Below are 22,340 nucleotides of genomic sequence, written 5' to 3'. Positions count from 1 at the left end.
TCATTGTTCCTACTGCTAGCCCCATTTTACAGCCATTCATCCGGTTTAGACTCGACGTCACGTAAGATAAAGAGACTTGGACTTTTTCTAAAATTTTATAGCTTTTTACCAATAACATCGTTCTGTTCTGTAAAATAAGCGTGCCGTCTAGAATTGTAAAGCTGTATGCTTCAGATCAGTAAAAAACGTATAGACTTTATATAGCAAGAATATATAATAAAAGCAACTACCGGAAACTATCTGATAACATATCATAGCACAAAGCTGTCCTTTATGTATGGAAATTAAAATTATTTAAAAAAAAAAAAATAACCAAAACCGGTCATGGCTTGACCTTGAAAAAGCTAGCTTTCCCCCTCATCCAGCAGCACTCAAATGGTTAATGGCAGTACACGGATCAGCTAACCGTGCGGTTCTGCTGCAACTGGAGCGTGTATATAAAAAGAAAATGTATAGATCTCGCGATGTGTTGTTCATTATACTTTTTTTTCCTTCCGTTTTAATTAGATTGATATCTAGGGGATCATAAAAACAACATGCCTGCCTGTGTCAATGAGCCCATTGTATCGTCTCGAGACGGACTATAAACTGCTAACCCCGACAGCTTTATTCCCGTCTGCTCCAAGCGCGGAGAACGCAGCCCCGGAACCGGCGCCCCGTGCTTTACTACACGCCATAATGGAAACGCGACCGCTGACGTCTCCGGGGAAATCAAAGGAGGTAGCAAAGCTGCCACAAAGAACAAAAATATGGGCTTTACTTACAGCTTGCGTATATTACGGGGCCCCCCCACGGAATTCTTTGTAAGCCTGACACATTTCTGCCTCATTTAATATTAAGCAATTGTGCACAATTCACGAGGAGGAATAAGAATTCTCACGCGCAGCCAGTCTGAGGTGTTCAAAAGAGGCTCAGCTTACATTCAAAAGAAAAGAAGAGTCCTTCTCTACCAGCATGTCTTAAAGTGACACTCCAGACATCATTTACACTTTAAAAGAGTCCTCCGGAGTCACAGGGAGTCCACTAAAGACACTTTAGTACTCTCTAAGACAGTTCATATGCGTTGTTCAAATGGGGAGGGGGTACTTTACACCTTGGGAAGAAGCTGCAGAGCTACAGCTTCCCATCCATCTCATGTCCTGACATTCTGCGCCAATGATTGGATGATTGATGGGGGGGGCACAAGATTTTTAAGAAGCCTTCTCTACTGCAACAGCTTTCTTCAAGCTACTGGTACTCATCTGATGTCAGGTTGCAATTAAGCTCCCCGAGACGTATAAATATTTGACACGAGTACAGTATTTCTTCCGGGCTCCCACATATCGTAGCGTTAGGAATGTTGCCGGAGGATAAGGTACAACAGCGATTTTTATTGAAAATGATTATAAATAATAATGATAAAAGCAGCTTTTCCTCACATGCTCTTCCCACGCTCTCTTTTCTCTTTCATCCGCTTCTCTCCTTTTTCGCTCGAGTTCCTCCTTTAACACAGCTGCTCTGGCATTTGCTTGGGCCTGTAGAAAGAGGAAAAAACAAAGTGTGAGTACGTCCGGGATTGAAGCCCTGCAGGGCACTCACGGGGAACCTTACAATTACAACCTGAATTAAAGGTGTCGGGCCAGCACTTTCATGTAACAGCGAGAATCCCAATACCTTCAAGGCTTCAATTTTCTTTCTTCTTAATTCAGCGTCTTCGTTGCTGCTGTTGCTACCGGTGTCACCTTCATCCCCCTATTAAAAAGTAAAAAAATTAGTCTTACTAAAGAATTTGACTACTAACCCATATAAATCCTGCTTAAAAACACAATACCAAGTTTCACACAAAGAGAAGGTGGTGAGCACCATAGTCTAGGCACGGCTTTTTCAAAAGAAAGGCCAAAAATGGCACAAGAAGAAGCCGTCATCATGTGCCAATGGCTGTCGGCTTCTATCATACACAACTTGCCCCATACAGAAAATACATAAACCCAATACAAGAAGGAACTGAAATGAATGGTCAAAGCTTAGCAAAATCTCCAGCATCATCGGATGCTCCTCTGGACAATGTCCAAGTGTAAAGTCCTCTGTCGAGCATTTGATATAATCGTAAGATGCGAGTTTTATCTATATCCCATATGACCACGATGAACCCATACATATCATGGTCAGGCAGGAAGTTATTTACTCTATTTGTGAATGTTTATGTACTATAGGTTTGTTCATTAATTATACCAACGCGCCGTGGACCACACAAGGTGCTGCACCGACCCCAGCTACAGTGTACCAGCCTCAAAACACATACGCTATAGCTAGACGCGCCACTCGCCTTCTCTCCACGTAGCTTGGCTTTGATTTGTTGTCGTTCGTTAAAATTCTGAAGCCTGATCTGGCGCAGTCTTGCCAAATATTCCTGTGAGAAACAAGATAAAAACTCCTATGTTTTACCTGCAAACCGGGGCGGCATGTTCCGCTCGCCGGCTACACAATGTAATACATAAAAGATGAGACAGGGTCCTCACGGATGTCAACAGGATTTTAGAGCATGCAAAAAAAAAACAAAAAAAAACGCTAAAGGGTAAAAAATGTAGTCAACAGAGAAAAACTGAATTAGAAAACAATGTTATGTTTTCTTATTTTTATCTGAGTAAGTAAGACTAGGCTTCGGGAACTGAAGCAATGCAGTTCTAAAGGGGAAATCCAATGGGAAAAAAATATTTTACTCCATGGTGATAAAATATGATACTGTATACAATTTTGTTGGATAGCATTGACAAAAAGCTAGTTTTATCTTATTTTTGTTCCAATAAACCTCCTTTATCTGCAGTCAGGGAATCAGGCTGGCTATTTGAGACTGAGCATTCTATTGTTAATAAGAACATTTGGTGGGAACTCCCTTTAAACGTTTAGGTGACGAAGCTTTTCGATACAGAAAACATTTTTTTTCTCCTTTTCAAATCGCATAATAATGTATACATGCAAAAAAAAAAAAAAAAAAAAAAAAGGGAAAGTGCCAGGAAGGTTTGTGAAAGTTTGTGACTTTCCGTGACTTTATAAATTTAATTTCTAAAACTAAAAGAAGTAACTTGATAAACCATTTATTTTCTTTTTTACTTGCTCGCTTTCTAATCAGAAGACCAGCGTCTGATTCCTCTTTGCTAAGGACTACAAACAGCGTAAATTGCTGGCGCTACATAAATAAAAGATAATAATAAATAATAAATTACAAGTCTACATGTATGTCTCTGCCCCATCAGATATTATATACAATAGATCATAGATCTGCTGAATTATACACAGAATATTTATTAGTTACATGAATAGATTTTATAATGTTACCAAATACCCATATTGTATGATGCATAACCCCACCAAACGGTAATGGTATCTAAAAGAAGAACAGACTACTGCCCCCAGCTGGCCATAGAGTGCATTTCCCCTGTATACAACTAAATCATTTTTATCACACAAACTATCTAGGGAGTTATGCAAAAATTAATTACTGTAAGTTAGAAGGGGAAAAAAAATTCTGATGTTGCTGTTTACAAGTGGACTTTCTCCAAAGGGCTAAGCAACAGATCCCATGGAAGCAGTCGTGCACAGATAACATGACTGGTTGACAATATACGGATAAAATGATGTTTACTATATAATTACATACTGATCAATTTACAAGTAGTTTAGCCAGCAGCCCGAAAATACAATCCAATATATTTCATGAAAGTCGTTTTTTTGTATGACAGGTACAATTTAATGTACTAGCCAATGAAAAACCAGGGCTCGGAAATGGTATATCTAGAAGATTGTAATTTTGAGGCTCAAAACCTATACTGCCAAAAATAATGCATATAATAACAATAATAATAATAATAAAATAAACTACAATTTGCCTTCATTCTTACAGTATAATTTGCCAATAGTGGATAGATTACACGTATGTTGAATTGGCCACCAGGGGACATCTCTAGGGTCCGCTATCCCTTCTCACTCCAATAGAGGTGAAAATACAAGTTTTGTTTTTTGTTTTTTTGTTGTTATGCTTGGTGAAGAAGAACATTGATGGTTAAGGACGGATAACATGGAATGATTCCAGACAAATGATTAAGGACGGCGGTAGGTAGGGCTAATCATCACATTGTTTTAGCATGGCAAAATTAAAAGGTCCCAGAGGCAGGTGAAGGGTTTATCACATTGGAACATAAAACACGTACAAGACGCACGGAGCAGATATAGATGCGGGAAGTGATCGCAGCAAACCGTAGCGTGTTAGTACAGTTAACATACAGCTAAGAGGTCCTGGGAAATATACATGCACCGTTATGTTAATGGCTTGCGATGCCAGCCACATGGCATGCAGGAAGCCTACCTGTTCTTCTTTGTTTCGGGTCTTGCCTCCTCCTGAAGAGATTGGCCTGCCTCCATAGACAGCTGCCAGGCTGTACAGGGCATCCTGTTCACCATTTAACGTATCAAGTGTAAGAATGGTGGGGGCTACGGGAAACCTTCACAATGTCCCCCAAAATGCCTACCCGCTGCCAAGAATTAGACCAAGAATGACGGTCTATGCGGAGGAATAAGGGCATAGTGCCCTGTACAAATGTGTGTGCATTGATGTACCTTTGAACTAATTTTAAAAAAAATTCAAATACTTGGACCCTGATACACACAATTCAACATCAGGAGAGATATTTTTGTGGGCAAAAAAAATATTTACGGTTTATTTAAAGTGGATTTATAGATCGCAGCATGTCAATTAAATGCTGGAGTGTAGAACAAGAAAAGAAGTTCAGCCAAACAGGTTTCTGCATTGGTGACCTTGTTGTAGGGTAGCAACGCCGATTATATGAATCCATAAGGCAACTCACGGACAAGTATTAATGCAAAGCCAGCACAAGAGAATGGGTTAATGGCATGATCTAGAAGCAGAAGCTTATAGGCGAATATATGTTTATAGAGCTCTTCTACACACCCTGGTAATTTCACCCAATTTCCACCCAAATTGCTAAACCTTCTAAAAGCTAACAAAGCCGCATGCCCCGAAATTAACATTTGTTTCCTTTTGCAAATGTAAGGAGAAATTCAGCAGAATGCCTTAATGATTAACATATGTATAGCCTAAGTGATGTTTATGACCCCAATAGCTGTTCTTGCTTCTCAACTAAGAGCCAGCAATCTGGTCTAGTAAATAGAGATGATGCTAAGGGCCGGTTCAGTTTGGCTTCCGTGATCTCTGGAAGCTCATTCCCTACCATGAATAGACGTTCATTGAATGGTACCAGCCACATGTGATCACAGTATTTAAAAAGCAGGCAGACGTCCATACCATATGTCCCTCGGCACGTGCTTTATTTTGCATTGCCTCCCTCTTCCTCTGCCAAAACTCTTCAACCTGTCTGGCCCTTTCTGCAGCGGCATGACCTCTATGTCTGCAAGACGAGCGGAAGGACACATCAATACACCAAATACGTCTCACGCGGGGTATTTCAATGATACATAGTCTTAACGATCCGCAAATCAAATTATTTTTCAACAGCTCTAAAATGAAGACCCAACCTGTTTGCAACTGCCTGTTTTGAAACGTCCTCCAGTCTCTTCAGTTCTTTCTTCACAGCATCACCATCGGGGAAGGGTAAGTGAGCAGCGGGGCCATTGGGAGCCCTGGAGGTATAAATGAAGCAGTCGGTTTCTCTGTGATTGCTCTGGATTCCTAGTACGAAGACAGCCGATGAATAAGCGCATACCTGTTCACGAGGTCAGAGGGTTCCTTGCCGCCTTTTAGCTTGGCATCTCTTTCCTCTGCTGCTTTCATGTGTTCTTTCTGCTTCTGCATTTGGTCTAATATGGAATGGTAATGTTCATAAGATGCCCGGGCCACCGCTTGCTGTGAGAGTACCACGCCGCCGCCACCACCGCCTCCTCCACCTCCAAAGCAAGGAGCCTAAAACATGAAAAAACAAATACATTTCACTATAAACATTAATCCAAAACCGATGAACCTGAATTAACTTTATTGATATTTTCAATATTTTAACGGGAAATACTATAAAAGTACCATAAACAGAAGAACTTATATGGAGTGTGGAGGGGTCACCAAATATCAGAATGTGACAAAAGGTCTCCTGTGCTTAAGGAGTTATGGTAGGACACAAAAATCTGTTTCATTTTATCAGTTTCAGGAATCTAAGGGTGATTTTATTTTGACGGCTGCCAAGAATCCGCATGATATAGTTTTCCTAAACATGGTATAAATGGCATGCAAATGTAGGTATAGATCTCAAAGGTTCACACCAGATACCTTCATGTCTCCGCTTCCTCCAGACCCAATTACATTTCTCCAGCCCTGCTCTCTAGCTCGGTTTATTCGTTCAATCTTAAACGCAAAAGATAATACATTAATAATGGAAAGGAAAAAAAAAGACATAATGGGTAAGGAGAGCTGTAGGTTTCAGAAAAATACATTGCAATAACCAGCATAGAGGTATAAAGAATAACGCTAGTCTGGAAGTTGTGACTGGGTAAAGGGGGTAAAAACACCTCCACTTCAAATTAAGGGGGTAGGAGAGGCAATATTAAACACTAATCTGCAGCCACCAGAAATTTAACAATGCCTCTGCTACCCCCTTAATTTTAAGTGGAGGGGTTTTCCCATCACAACTTATGTTGTGTGTACATCACATATTGCTCAAAGTCTCAAGCCATAAACCAGTAATCCAGCCTCATGCTGATGAGTCCCATTAAGGAGGAAACCGCTGTCCATGAGTGTTGGTCTGGCTTCTGCACCTCTCTCCTGAGCTGGGGGGGTTATAGGGGTTATTAATGCCTCTGCTACCCCTATAAAATGTTAAAGCAGTGGGTTGTCGGCTGTAATGACTCTAAAGGCCATAAACATATTTGCTGCCATCTGGTGGTCTATAAAAGGTACTGCCACAGACAGTGAGAAACCCTGGTCAGTGAACGTTTGCACTAATAACACTATACTGAATTTTTTTTAATTAAAGGGTTTGTGTATTACACTCGGCCAACGTGATCTTTCTGGCAGGAGAGAGTTGGAAGGCAGGTCCTTCAGGAGTGTTTCACCATCTATGACGTCCTTTTTTCTGAATAAACCTCAGTGACACAGTTGTTGCGCTGTGCACAAGTCCTTTCCAAGTCAGTAGCGCTCTGCTCTGTCGTACATTACCAGTCTCCTGTACATAAAGCTGTTACACTCGGGAACCGCTCGGTAATCTGCCATTTTAATACATGCAGCATTTGGCACTATATCCTTTTATTAAACTTACCGGGTAGTTTTCTAGGATGTCAGCTACTAGTGGTAACAAGAATAAAAAAAAAGTACTCACAAGCGTCACGTGGTGAAAACACTGTAAGCTCTGCGGCAGTAAAGCGCCAAACCCTACACTGCCTGCATTTTCAGGCCAGTTGTCAAATGCGGACAGCAAAGCCCCCCACTGAAGTAAATTGGACCGCTATCTCGACTGGGGGTCTTGTAAGACCCTCTGGAGCATTAGAGATAACTGGCAGAAAGCATACCGTGCAAGCTCGCTCGTAAATGAATGCATCTCCTGTGCGTCAAATGTATAGAGACGATTCAGCTAAATTCTTTTATAGTGGCTAAAGTCAGCGAAGTTAGTCAATTGCAAATGTGATAGCGTAACCTACCAGTGCAAGAAGCAGCCAACCGCGTTCCTACAATAGACTAACTATACTAGAAAGGCCTGCTTTGTTTAAGACTCCTCGTTCACATTTACAGTAGAACGTAACACGAAAAGCACGCGTATGCATGCAAAGACCTTGCAGGAAAGCTTCTGGCTCTTCCAATTCATTCTGCCCCAGATTATTAGTATTATTTTTTATTCCCTTCTCCATATTAATGTATCATACCCGTTCCTTTTCCAGTCTCCGCATCTGCTCCGCCTTCAGCAAGTTTAGCTAGATTAAAAAAAGAAATGTTTTAAATAAATGTCGAGCTCAGAGCAATGCTAATTCACCACCGTGATTTCTGGACACCGCCGTACCTGCTCCCTTTGTCTTTTCTCCTTCTCAAGCTGTCTCGCGTCAGGTCTTTTTTTCTTAGCTGCATCCTGCAAAATACGCCCTATTAAAAACCGCAAAACGCATCAGACCCTTGCCGGAAACATGTGGGTTAGCAAAGGCAAGCTTGGAAAGAACCAAGGAGGAAAGGTTTGAAGTTTAGAGCTTAAACAGAGTGCTCCGTACTAGATATTTCTAGACCCTCCAGCTCAGAATAGGGATAATGAGCTTAAAAAGAAGCAGGAGGGGCAACGTTATACCTCAAACATTTTCCTCCTTTCTTCTACTGGGTTGACTTTCTTCATTGGTATATGTGGAGCCTGGACAAAAGTGAAACTACGAATTAGATGGGGAGATTTCAGTTTCAAATGAGACCCAGGATATTAAGATTAACGGAACAAAAATGGCGAAGGAACATATGCGCTGAACACATAAATAAGTGCAATAAACAGCTGTACACTGTTAAATAGGTTGGTTGGAGAGAGAGAAGATTTTGCTTTATTTTAGCACTTAAGCGATTTCAGGAGCCGACGATTCTATTTGGTTATACGGTTACCTGTCTGTGTCGGATCTGTGGCTTCCTGTCATGGTACTTTTTAATCGCGTCTGCAGACTTTTTGATGGTTAAAGGCACTCCATACTTAGCAGCTGGTTTGGTTATCTTCTGAGCCGGAGGGGAGGCAGAGGGAACGGCTGGAGCTGGAGCTGCTCTTTTACCTGATTGTAGAAACGCAGGACAGATCTTCATGAAATACAAAGACTTGAATCATTGTTTTTATTTCTAAAATCTTGTATTCATACAAAACTATTAAATAGAAACGGTGAAGATGTTTATAACCCTTAAAGGCCAACCCCTTATCCACCAGAAGTGGAAGTAAGAAAAAAGAGAGTGAAAGGTAAAGATAAGATTAACAGTAGACTTGGCGCCGGCTTAGTGTTCATATTCTATGAATATTCGCCTATTCCCGTGTTCGTTTTGGGCGAATATTCGTATACGTTCTTTGTATTCTCTTAGTTTTCTGCCATTTTCTAGCCTAAGTCTTCCGTAGCATAGCAAGGGTTAGTAAACTTAATAGGGAAGCCGTAGGATCACGCCAGGATTTAAAGGTCCGTAAGAGCAACCAATAGAGTCGCTCTTATAGGCCTTTAACATTTAAATCCTGGTGCCAAAGCCATTGGTCTTCCCAGGCCAAGTTGCTTGGAGGTGTACCTTGCCCTGCTCTTTGCCAGGGGGACTCAAATCCCAGTTTACGGGAAGGAGGATTATAATTTTTGGTATAAACTTACTATACCACGTTAACTATGAGAAAAAAAATTTCCAGCGAGTACCACCAAAAAAAAAAACAAACAACCTTCACCACTATTCCAACACTAGTTCAAGTATCTACTCACCAGCTACAGCAGGGACAGATGGCTTTGGTTGATTGAGAACACCTCCCAAACCGAATTCTTCAGCTATAAGCTTCAAAAATAGATATAAGTAAACAAACTGAATAAAATATGTTAAGAGCAGACAATGTTTCTATAAATTACATCATATACATTAAAATGTAAAATTTCAAAACACGCTCCTGTAACACTAAAAGGAAGCTTGAGGATGATCTGTCGAACACAGCACCGGTCAGCCTACAATCATAATAAATGAATACCGTATTCGCTCGATTATAAGACGAGGTTTTTTCCAGAGCAAATGCTCTAAAAAATACCACTCGTCTTATAATCAAGGTCGTCTTCTAATCAGACCTCAAAAAAATTTCTGCTGGGGCCAGGCTGCTTACCGGGCTTTGGCCGCGAGCAGCGTCTTTGCTACTAGCAGCAGGAGAACAGGAAGCTAGCGCAGTCCTCACATAACTACCTCCCCCTCCTTCCTCTGGGGGCGGGGCCAGAGAAGTTGCTTGCACAGCCGGGCCCCTGCAGAAGTCTTCGAGTGAGAGATCTGCAGTTCAGGTAAGGGGGTGGGGGAGGGTTTTTGTGATTAATGTGTGAAGTATGTGTGATTAATGGAATGAATGAGTATTTAAATGTTTGTGAATGAGTGTGTATGTGATAGCATGGATGTGTAAGGGGGGTGGTGGTGGTAGCATGGCATAGGGAGGCTGTAATCCCACTACTAACATCCCCAGGTTCCAGCATGTACTGGCTGCCTTGGCTTGATAGGAGTGTGATTGCTGTGAGCAGTTTATATATCTCCAGAAATGCATTTTAACCCCCTATATGCCACTCAGCCCCATGATATGCCTTTTAACCCCCTATATGCCAGAGTGGCATATAGGGGTATAAGGCATATCATGGGGCAGAGGGGCATATAGGGGGTTAAAAGGCATATCATGGGGCACAGTGGCATATAGGAGGGTATAAGACATTTCTGGAGGCAGAGTGGTATATAGAGGGTTAAAAGGCACATCATGGGACAGAGTGGCAAATAGGGGGGGTATAAGGCATTTCTGGGGGCAGATGTGCATAACTGGAGGGGCAGGTTGGCCATTAAAAGGAAATAAAAAAATATATTTTTCTCAATCATAGCTTTTATTAAATATGAAAAAATAGTTTACATGAATATTTACTAGTAAAACTTTTCCTATAGGGTAGTCTTATATTCAGGCTTTTTGTTTTTTTCCTAAATTAATATTTTGATTTTGGGGGGGTCGTCTTATAATCAGGGTCGTCTTATAATCGAGAAAATACGGTACATTTAGACCGGCTAGATTGTCATAAATTTTAGATTACTGAATTCTTAATGCTTGTAACCTTATATGCGATGCCTCAACGTCCAGCATGAAGTTAGGATATTCCGACAAGCGTTCTGCCATTTTATTTAAACCAGACAGAATACTAAATGCAATTAAGTATATATATTCATAAACCTCAGTTAAACACTTACCTGCGGCGGCAGAATTTTCTCTATACGTCTATATACAAAAGGCTTCTCCAATATGGAGGTGACTGACGGACGATCCTTGGGATTCCTCTTAAAAAGCATAGAGAGTAGATTGCGAAGGTCATAGGAGTAATGCAGAGACACGGGTGGGTACGACCCTCTGATTATCTTCAGTACTAGGTTTTTCATGTTACCAGCTTCAAACTACAAGAAAAAAAAGCCATGTTGCAAAAGTTGGAAGGGAATATTATTCAGAATATTACATTAGATGCCAAAAGACTACAAGAGAACCTCCGGGCTGCGCAAGCAAGATGAGCGCCATTCACAAACTTTTGATGTCGGTCTTCCATCTGCATACTTCCAGCTGGCGTAGCTTTGGCACAAGTATGTAAGAAATGTACCACAAACATAAAACACACCTTTGGGTTTTTTGCACAACAAAAAAAATGACAGCAGGACTTAATGTGTTATGGCGTCCCATAACATACATAACTCTGAAGAGCAAATATAACTCTATAAATCGCAATAACCTCTCTCTCTTCATATATATAATCGATATCTATCTATCATATATATATATATTTACACAAATTATATATATATATATATATATATATTATATATATATATATATACACACACACACTGTTGGATAATTTACCAAGCAGAAATCCAGGGCCGGCTTTGAGGCAGCTTTAATGATCACAAAAGGATGCTGTATGCACAGTGTGGACATAATGTGCCACAAAATAGTGCTGCACAGCTAACAACAAGGAGAAGACCTGCAGTCACCCAAACTTCAACATTCGAACCAGAGATTAAAATTGTAAAGTGGATACGGCCAGTTAATAGTAGATATCCATTTCAAGGTAAAACCGAACAGCAGAAATAAAGGGTGGCTTAATTTAATTATGAACTTAACTCACTGCATGTTTGAGGGTGCACATTTCATACAGGACACATCCCAGAGCCCAAATGTCACTAAAAAGAAGAAGAAAAAAAAAAACCACATAAGGTAAACCAACAAAGGGCAAAAGCATGCGTTCTGTTATTTTGTCCATGAGACGGTGTAACTCTCGGTTTCAGACATGCATCACGTCGCACAAACCTCTTGTTGTTATACGGTCTGTTCTCGCAGATCTCAGGAGACAGGTAGTATGGGGTCCCTATGCAAGTACGAGCCAGCTCGACCGTGCTAGATAGGAAGAGAGATACTTTATACCTCCACACCAGCACATCGGTTCCTCACACCAAGACATCGGAGATCAAGGCCTCACCTGTTTAATACCCGAGCTATCCCAAAGTCTCCCAGCTGGATTGTCCCACTCTTTGTCAAAAAGATGTTCTACATTTGGGAACACAGAAGAACAATGGATTTTTGAGAAATATATTTTTTTTGCTAGGCCGATGGATAAAGTACCCACCAAAAAATAAACACCCAAGCTAAAAATAATAAGCATTAAGCTCGGCCCACATGGATACGTATGTCTATAGATTGCCATAGGTACGTTACCTGCGACTTTATATCCCTGTGCAGAATTTTTCTGTCGTGAACGTGTTTTAAGGCCAAACACAGCTGAACAAACCAGTCCAGGATCTACGTGGAAGAAAAGGTTATAAATTGCGCTGGATAACTGGCATTGTGACCATCAAATTTGCTATTGTCGTACGGCACAAATGGTGATGAGATGAATTTACCTGATCTTCAGAAAATAAAACGCCTTTTTGGGCATTTATCCTTTTAAAGAGATCCCCTCCTTCACAATAATCCATCACAATGTACAGACAGCCACTTTCTGGAAAAGAAAAAACACAAAGCTTGCACGTTTCTTCCACAAATTCAGTGTTTTACTGTCCCTGCGCAGTCTTCCCTCCCGCAACAATTGCCATCAATGCTATACAGACCTAAACATTAAGTAATATAAACCAGATTTAGAAAGGTCCAAAACACTACAAGTTTGTACTAATAATAGTTTTTAAGAGATCAAAGGAAACAAAATATGTATTAATTTAATTAAAATACCAATTGTATTACTAGACTCAGAATACAAAGAAATGGTCAAAAATATTGTGGAGTTTTCTTTTGTTAAAACCGTCATAATTTTAGGTGGCTGAATATTAGTGATTTCTATGTGTTGCAGCTCTGTTATCTTATCACAATCTACTAGACAAACAACATGACTCCTTATCATACGCCCTGCGGTAAACAGTAGAATGGCTTAGTCTTAACCAGCCAGCCTGACTAATAAAAGCCTATGGAGGAAGGGACTACTTAGCCTTATCATATGGATTGAGTTGTCACCCACAATACTACCGTATTTGCTCGATTATAAGACGACCCTGATTATAAGACGACCCCCCAAAATCTGAATATTAATTTAGGAAAAAAAGAAAAAGCCTGATTATAAGACTACCCTATAGGAAAAAAGTTTTACCAGTAAATGTTAATTCATGTAAATTATTTTTTTGTTTTTAATTTCCTTTTATTTACCAACCTGCCCCCAGTTATGCTCATCTGCATTTGCCCAGGCATGCCTTTTACCCTCCTATATGCCACTCTGCCTCCAGAAATGCCTTATACCCACATATGCCACTCTGGCATATAAGGGGTTAAAAGGCATATCATGGGACAGAGTGGCATACAGGGGGACACTTACATACCCAGACACTAATATACCCACCCAGGCACTAATATACCCACCCAGGCACTAATATACCCACCCAGGCACTAATATACCCACCCAGGCACTAATATACCCACCCAGGCACTAATATACCCACCCAGGCACTAATATACCCACCCAGGCACTTCACTCACCGGCGTCACCGCGATGCCTCAGCAGGCGCTTGCTGCAGCTCCCACAGGATTACGGCATGACCCTGTGTGACCCCGCTAGAAAATTGAAGAGGTCTACCGGATCCGCTTTGGGACGGCACAGTGCCGCCGGGGGTCCGGGTCCTGCTTCTGGAGCAATCTCCCCAACCGGCTCTGCTTCCCCGCAGTGAGTGGGCTATCCCGGGAGCAGGAAGGTACGCGCGTATGCAACCTCGGCTGCTGCCGGCACTTTCGCCAGCGCTCGCTGATAGACGCCAGCAGCAGCTGAGGTTACCATACAGGAGGATCCAGCTCCCCTGCAGCGATGCGGGGGATCTCGATCTTAGTCTAATAGTCAGACCTCATTTGAGGTCTGATTAGAAGACTACCTCGATTACAAGACGAGGGGTATTTTTCAGAGCATTTGCTCTGAAAAAAACCTCGTCTTATAATTGAGCAAATACCGTATGTTTGACAACAATGGCAGCCTCCAGGTCTTCAGATAAATAGTTTATTGGTGCAAAAATGAAATAAAACCATGTTTTCTGTCGATGCTAATGTACATTACTGCATATAGCACTGTATTTTATGCTCGAGGAGGAAAATATTTCAAAGGGACTTCCCTGTTAAACGTTTAGAATCGGACCAGACATCTTATGGTGGTGATGAGGGTCCGAATGCGAGTTCCTCCCTACTTTATTAATATTTGTTTTTGGTTAAAGGATGAAGAGGATATTAAGGTGGTTTTCCTTGATCTCAGACATTCTTAGGTAGGCTGATCCCTTTAAGTCAAACATACCTGGCACAACCAGGTCTAAACAGTTTTATTAAATATAACTAGTTATGATAAATGGTGACGGGTAGAGTTTATATATAATAATCATATATCTAAAATACGTGCTGTTATTAAATGGCTACAAACTCTGTATTCGATTGAAATACTGGCTGGATTGCAGAGAACCCATTAAATACGTATTATTTCAGAATATCGAGCTTGGGATAGCCATAGGAAAGGTGCGACCCTTTATTTGAAATGAGTTCCTGTAAAACGATCAATCGAGTTCTAACCTTCAAACGATTCCTTGTACTGGACAATATTGGGATGCTTCATGTTTGCCAGAACAGCAACTTCTCTCCTTGATTCCGCTCTCTCTTTGTTGGACATCTTAAAACACAAAAAAACAAAAAACAGAAATACGTCAAGTTTCCCTGCGAATTGTTAATCGAGCCAATTTCTTTATGTGTGGAAAGCGCAAAGATTAAGAGGTAAGGACAAAAAAAAGAAACAGAAGTGTCCTCGAACAGCCTTGAAGGGTGAAAAGTCTTCTCTGTTCATTTTTAAGCTCAGCTGATCTATAGGTAACACCGTAATTGTCTTGATACGGTAAGAACTTAACTCTAATTTAAAAGCTGAGAAAAGGCTCAAGATGCCACAATTTTCTAGATATTGTGTGAAAAAAATTATTTGTCCACTGTCTGATTATCTGCATTGTACTAATAACTTTCCATTTCCAAAATATACTTCAACCCGTACCGAACCGTGATCATGGGCAAGGAAACAAGACAACTGCAGTTTAATTAACCCCTTCATTCCCCTATAGACGTACCGGGACGTCCAAAAAACACCCATTAAGAAACCCCTATGGACGTACCGGTACGTCTAGCCCTTCGTGCAGCGTCAGGGACACATCCCTGCCGCTGCACGGGAGATCAGGATGTCGTTTGAGGACAGGACAGGGTATCCCTGCAGGGTCTGTCTAGACCCTGCTGGGCTACCCTTTCACTCCGACGAGGTATGAATGCCGGTAAACTATTACAGTTGGAAATGCCCGATCGGGCTTTCCCTTCCAGGTCACGTCACTACTGACGTGACCTGGAAGTTCACAGGAGGACAGGGTATCCCTGCAGGGTCTGTCTAGACCCTGCTGGGCTACCCGATCGCTCCGATGAGGGAGCTGTAACACAGTTACCGGCACAAATGCCTCCAGTATGTCATTAGCCTTGGGGGACTACCCCACACCCGGGGCAGTTCCCCAGTGCCACCCATCCGGCAGTAACGTCACACGATCGCTGTGATGACCAATCACAGCGATCGTGTGACCGTTACTGCAAATGCTCTGCCTCTCTCCTCCATCTGAGAGAGAGAGACAGAGCATCGTCCAGAGCTGCAGTAATCAAAAATCAGTACATAACCACCCAAATACCGTTTGTTTTTTTTTATTTGGGTTTAGTTAGTTTGGTGGGTGCCCTGTAAAGTCCAGAAAAGCACAAAAAAACTAGGCATGTGGGGTATTTCCGTAATCAGGAGAGGCGGCTGAACACTTTAGGCTGGCTTTCTCTGCCATAGCGTATACCATGTGCAAAATATCCTCAGCAACACAGATGTGTTGGCGAAAAAAGCGCATGAAATTATTGCTACGGCTGACTTTGGCAGTGATTGATGGCCAAATGGCTGCATGGAAAATGGCCAAATGCTCCTGGTGAAATACTCTGGTAGACCGCTTTCCAAAAATGTATACTTTTATGGGAACATGTTCTCCTGTGGGACTGCTAAACTGCTTCATAGATAGCATTGGCTTAGCACACACCGTGATCCAGTATTCCAGCACTTTACAACTTATGCCCTGTAATGTCCAGAAAACCACAAAAAAACTAGGCATGTGGGGTATTTCCGTAATCAGGAGTGGCGGCTGAACACTTTAGGCTGTATTTCTCTGCCGTAACATATACCCTGTGCCAAATATCCTCAGCAACACAGAAGTCAGCAACGGCTGACTTTGGCAGTGATTGGCGGGCAAATGGTTGCATGAAAATTGTCCAAATGCTCTTGATGAGATACTCTGGGTTGTCTGCTTTACAGAAATATATACTTTTATGGCGGTATTTATAATTAGGAGGGTGCTAAACAGGCCTAAAAGAAACATAGGTCTACTAAAGCAAAATGTGAAAATTTCATGTTTGGAATCTATAACGCGGATGGTCCAGTTTGTGCCCTGTAATGTCCAGAAAACCACAAAAAACTAGGCATGTGGGGTATTTCCGTAATCAGGAGAGGCGGCTGAACAATTTAGGATAGATTTCACTGCCGTAACACGTACAAAAAATCCCAAGAATACTACAAAATACTAAGACGCGTTGGTGAAAAAAGTGCAGGAGTGATTGGTGGCCAAATACCTGCATGTAGATTGCCCAAATACCCCTGATAGGATAGCCTGGATTGTCTTCTTTACATAAATATATACCTTTGTGGGTGTTTTTATTTTTATTTGTTTAACCCCTTAAGGACCAGGCTGTGTTTTACCTTTTGTACCATTGGGACCGAGGCTGTTTTAACACTTTTGCGGTGTTCGTGTTTAGATGTAATTTTCTCTTCACTCATTTAGTGAACCCACACAAATTATATGTTGTTTTTTTCAGGACAAGAAGGGCTTTCTTCAGATACCATTGTTTTAATCATATTATCTAATTTCCCATTAAAAAAATAATAAAATATGATGAAAAAAATGTAAAAAAACCCCACATTTTCTGACTTTTACCCCAAAAATCTTTTACTCATCCAAAAAAGCTAATGAAAAAACCTACTAAATATATTCTACTATTTGTCCTGAGTTTAGAAATACCCAATGTTTTTATGTTTTTTTTTGCTTTTTTCTGCACGTTATGGAGCATTAAGTACAGGTAGCGTTTTGCTATTTCAAAACCATTTTTTCCAAATCTGGTAATTCTTCCCCCTATGTGCCATTTCGGGTATCTTTGAAGTCGGCCAATGCAATTTACCCCATCAAATCATATATTTTTGAAAACTAGACATCCCAAGGTATTTCAAATGCTAGTATTTTAACCCTTTCCATGCATGAGATTCTACCACCAGCCTTTGCCACACTTTGTGTTAGTATTTTTTTGGTATTTTTTTTTTTTTACACAAATTGTACTTTGGGTATACATTTATAGCTCCAGGTATACGTCACCCTAATATGTGTTCAACAACATCTCTCGAGTACAGTGATACCACCCATGCATGGGTTTGACTGCTGTTTGGGGTTAAAAGGCCACATTTGGGAAGTGTGCTTTTTTTCCCCTATTTTGGTCAGTCTGTGCCTATGCCCTATCTTTGAGCCTGGCCACTACAATTTACCTCATAAAACCATATATTTTTGAAAACTAGACACCCCAAGGTACTTAAAATGGTAGTATTTAACCCTTTCCATACATCAGATTCTACCACCAGCCTTTGCCACACTTTGTGGTAGTATTTTTATTTTTATTTTTTTCACACAAATTCTACTTTGGGTATAAATTTATAGCTCCAGGTATACGTCACTATCAAACAACACCCTAATGTGTTCAGGAACATCTCCCGAGTTCAGTCATACCCCACATGTATGGGTTTGTCTGGTGTTTGAGGTTAAAATGCCACATTTTGGAAGTGCGCTTTTTTTTCCCCCCATATCGGTCAGTCTGTGCCTATGCCCTATCTTTGAGCCCGGCCACTCCAATTTACCCCATCAAACCATTCATTTTTTTAAATTAGACACCCCTTGGGTATTTGAAATGCTTTTATTTAAATTTTTCCACGTCAGGATTTTTGGGACGATACAGCGCTAATTTTAGTACTTGTTCATAATAATAAACTTAATTTTTTTATTTTACTCTTTTTTGACTTTTTTTTTTACATTTTGCTGGAACTGGATAGTTCCTCTAAAGCATAATAATTTTTAAATGTTACCATGTTTTTTTTAAGCTTTTTCTTATTTTTTTTTTTTTTTTTAATATTTTTTTTAAATATTTTACTAATCACAGTGATTAGAAAGCTGGGCTCCATTGACTTGTATGGTTGAATGCAGTACCTGTATTCAACCTGCAAGTGGAGCCAGAGTTCTCTAGAGGGTCTGGAGACTGTCTAGCGAACTTTTTCAACTTTATTATTTTTTTTCCCGGGCCGCCGCCATCTTGCGGATGGTGAAGACTGCGTGCAGCTGCGGCTGTGACCGCTCTCCGGAGCGGTCACAGTCCATCAAGAGGTAAGTGTTTGGTGTCGCTGGATGCCTCCTGATCGAGGCATTCCAGCGACACCATTGAAGTTTAGGAGGTGATCGTTGATCATGTATGGCGGCTGTTGACGCCCCGGGGAGGGGCCAGACATGGCCCATCATGCCGATCTCGGTGTTGCTGAATGCCTCGACATCGAGGCATTACAGCAACACCGTTTAAGCTTAGAAAGTGATCGTTGATCACTTTCTAAGCTTGTTAAGTCTGATGACGTGTCAGGCACGTCATAGGTCGTTAAGTGACCGTTTTGCATGACGTGCCTGACCCGGCAATGGACGTTAAGGGGTTAAAATTAGAGTTGCAGTCCCATCATAGCTAATGTAAACATTTAACGGCTTTGTATAAAGTAATGTACACCTTATAGTATGTTGCCTATATGTGCTGTGAAAATATGGAAAATCTATATAAATCAGGTATTTCTGAAATCAGGACACCTGAATTGATAAATGTGGAAGGAATTTTCTGTCACTTTACCTAATTTTGTGAGGATTCAGAGGGAAAATTTTAAAAAAATTGTGGTTTTTTTCTAATTTTTGCTAGTTTTTACAAAATTTCTCATCCTAAATTTTAAGCTAATCATCTACCTATGGTATCAAAAGAAAGCTCCATCTCTCCTTGAAAAAACAATATATAGTTTTCATGGGTACACTATTCACAGGAAAAGAGAATAATCGCTGAACCGACATAGCGCACAAATGGCAAAATTGCTCCGGGCTGAGGTACCAAAAACCCCTGGGATTGAAGGGGTTAATTAAGTGTCTGTGTACGTAAACATGCAGGTATCAGCAACAGTGACATTACAGGTCCCCTCTCATCAATATAAGAATACATCACACCCGACACACGTTTATATGAATAAAAGTATTTTTTAACCCCTTGGCTGCTAAGCCATTTTCCACCTGGGTGCTAAGCTGGTTTTCGGCATTTTGGTGCATCTCTCGTTTAAACGCGTTTAGAAGTACATTTCTTGGGAATAAACTATACAAACCATATATTGTTTTTTTTCAGCACATACAGCAGATTCCAAACCATTTTTATATGTGTATGTCTCATTAGATTTGCAAAATAAAGCCGAAAAATGGAAAAAAAAGTGTATTTTTTCACTTCCGACTCAATAAAAACTAGTTTGTAATTTTATTTTTCTAAATTCTAATTAGGGCTGCAACAACGAATCGATAAAATCGATAATAATCGATTATGAAAATCGTTGTCAACGATTTTCATAATCGATTAGTTGAATCGATTTTTATCGATTTATAAAATTATGTTTTTCAGAGCAAACGCTCTGAAAAACTCCCGTCCTTCTATAATCCGATCTCAAACAGAGATCGGATTATAACTGTAGAATCCAGACCCCCCGCAAAGCTGCAGGAGACCTGGATCCTCTCTGCCACCCGGTGAGGGTCTGTGCAAAACGCGCAGACATCCTCCGCTTCTCCCCTTCCGCTTCTCCCCTCCACTTCCGCCGGGGCTTCTATTACTGAACCCGGCGTCATGTGACCTTCCGGTGCGGCTTCCATCATGGAAGCCCCAACGGAAGCGGAGGGGAGAAGCGGCTGTCTGCGCGCATCACACAGACCCTGCGCCTGCAGGGGATTTGGATTTAAGTGGGCGATGTGCGCAACCTCCGGTACTTCATCTCGCTGCCACTTCCACCTGCCCCACCAGGGGTTAATATATCAACAGAAGAAAAACAGGACAAGTAAGCAGCACTGGGTAAGTATTATCTTTATTTTTATGCTCATTTGCCCTGTGTTTCTTCTGTTGATATATTAACCCCTGGTGGGGCAGGTAGAATTTTTGCGGGATCAATTAATTATGTGCATTTGTGGGTTTTTTTTATGTCTATAATATTTGATTTATTGTCCATATATTTATATATATTTATATTGTATTGTGTATTTTTTTTGTCTATATTTAATAAATATAAAAAACAATTTTAGTGATGTCAGTTTTTCTTATATCGGGGGGCATAAGACATATCAGGGGGCACAGTGGCATAAAGGGGCTATAAGGCATATCAGGGGGGACAGTGGCATAAAGGGGCTATAAGGCATATCAGGGGGGACAGTGGCATAAAGGGGCTATAAGGCATATCAGGGGGCACAGTGGCATCTCAGTGGCATATAGGGGTAAAAGGCATATCGGGGCATGGTGGCATATCAAGGGTAAAGGTATATAGGAGGCTATAAGGCATATCAGGAGGGCACAGTGGCATATCGGGGCACTGTGGCATATATGGGGCTATAAGGCATATCAGGGGGCACAGTGGCATATTAGGGGACAAAGTGGCATATCAGTGGCATATAGGGGGCTATAAGGCATATCAGGAGGGGTATAATGCATATCAGGGGACAGAGTGGCATATAGGAGGTATCCCCTTATACCTCCTATATGCCACTCTGTCCCCTGATATGCCTTATACCCCTCCTGATATGCATTTCTGGGACAGAGGCAAGCTGGGGGTGAGATGTGCATAACTGGGCAAAAATAGTTTACATGAATATTTACTAGTAAAGCTTTTTTTGGTATTTTTTGAGTTCTTGTTAAAATATAGCTTTAATTATTATGTCAGTAAAATAAGAAGGCGAATCGTGAAATGCCATTGTAAATTATACGTTTTTATTTAAAATAAACGAAAAATTTGCTTTTTACCCGATTAATCGAAAAAATAATCGGCCAACTAATCGATTATGAAAATAATCGTTAGTTGCAGCCCTAATTCTAATATCAAAACATGTGTTGCTAAATATTTGTAGTAGGGCTGCAACTAACGATTATTTTAATAATCGATTAGTTGGCCGATTATTTTTTCGATTAATCGATTAATCGGATAAAAAAAAACAATATGCAAATTTTTTGTTTATTTAAAATAATTTAATGAACTGGATGTTAAAAAACAACTTAAAACTTACATTAACATTCTTATTTTGTTATGATGTAATAAAAAAACAATATTTTCAAAGTACAAAAACCCAAACACAATATTTATGAAACAAAATAACCCCAAAACATTCTGAAAAGAGGTGGACTATTACTGTTCAAGAAACTTTGCACCCGGCACTTTGCACCCAGCCCTGGCACTTTGCACCCAGCACTTTGCCCCACCCCTGGCACTTTGCACCCAGCACTTTGCCCCAGCCCTGGCACTTTGCACCCAGCCCTGGCACTTTGCACCCAGCACTTTGCACCCAGCACTCAGCACTTTGCCCCAGCACTTTGCACCCAGCCCTGGCACTTTGCACCCAGCCCTGGCACTGTGCCCCTGCACCCAGTCTCCAACTCTGCCCTGCACCCCCACCCCCACTCTGCCCTGCACCCAGTCTCCTGCCCTGCATCCCCACCCCCACTCTGCCCTGCACTCAGTCTCCTACCCTGGCCTGCCCCCCCACCCCCACTCTGCCCTGCATCCCCTGAAACCCCACCCCCACCCCCGCGAACCGCTCTGTGCGAGTGGCTCCGTTCGGAGCCACTCGCACAGAGCGAACCGCTCTGTGCGAACGGAGCCACACGCAACTAGAAGAAGGCGGAGAGTGCAGCGCGTGTAGCGGAAGCGGGGAACGCTCGCGGAGGTAAGTAAAAGGAGCCGAG

At 41.3% G+C, this 22,340-nt stretch overlaps 1 protein-coding gene across 1 annotated transcript in view; it reads right to left on the bottom strand.

Moving 5' to 3' along the window:
• The window catches only part of LOC149280694 (serine/threonine-protein kinase Nek1-like), a 51,844-nt gene that overhangs the window by 17,079 nt on the left and 12,425 nt on the right, over positions 1-22,340 (bottom strand). Inside the window, exons 2-20 of the mRNA XM_089500162.1 lie at positions 14,769-14,865; positions 12,584-12,681; positions 12,399-12,482; positions 12,163-12,230; positions 11,994-12,080; positions 11,812-11,866; positions 10,889-11,089; positions 9,400-9,469; positions 8,564-8,724; positions 8,268-8,327; positions 7,992-8,057; positions 7,858-7,905; positions 6,272-6,346; positions 5,718-5,914; positions 5,530-5,634; positions 5,300-5,402; positions 2,306-2,389; positions 1,654-1,731; positions 1,419-1,514 (exon numbers count right to left, since the gene is read on the bottom strand). Of these exons, the coding sequence (XP_089356288.1) occupies positions 1,419-1,514; positions 1,654-1,731; positions 2,306-2,389; positions 5,300-5,402; positions 5,530-5,634; positions 5,718-5,914; positions 6,272-6,346; positions 7,858-7,905; positions 7,992-8,057; positions 8,268-8,327; positions 8,564-8,724; positions 9,400-9,469; positions 10,889-11,089; positions 11,812-11,866; positions 11,994-12,080; positions 12,163-12,230; positions 12,399-12,482; positions 12,584-12,681; positions 14,769-14,865 (1,833 nt within the window). The remainder of the gene's footprint in view (positions 1-1,418; positions 1,515-1,653; positions 1,732-2,305; positions 2,390-5,299; positions 5,403-5,529; positions 5,635-5,717; positions 5,915-6,271; positions 6,347-7,857; positions 7,906-7,991; positions 8,058-8,267; positions 8,328-8,563; positions 8,725-9,399; positions 9,470-10,888; positions 11,090-11,811; positions 11,867-11,993; positions 12,081-12,162; positions 12,231-12,398; positions 12,483-12,583; positions 12,682-14,768; positions 14,866-22,340) is intronic.

The sequence above is a fragment of the Sceloporus occidentalis genome, unplaced genomic scaffold, assembly GCF_023333645.1.
Source record: "Sceloporus occidentalis isolate IW3139 unplaced genomic scaffold, rSceOcc1.0.p SCAF_149, whole genome shotgun sequence".
In the NCBI taxonomy this organism is placed as follows: Eukaryota; Metazoa; Chordata; class Lepidosauria; order Squamata; family Phrynosomatidae; genus Sceloporus; species Sceloporus occidentalis.
Note: the sequence above shows the minus strand (reverse complement) of the source record. Positions and strands in the feature narration are given on the sequence as shown.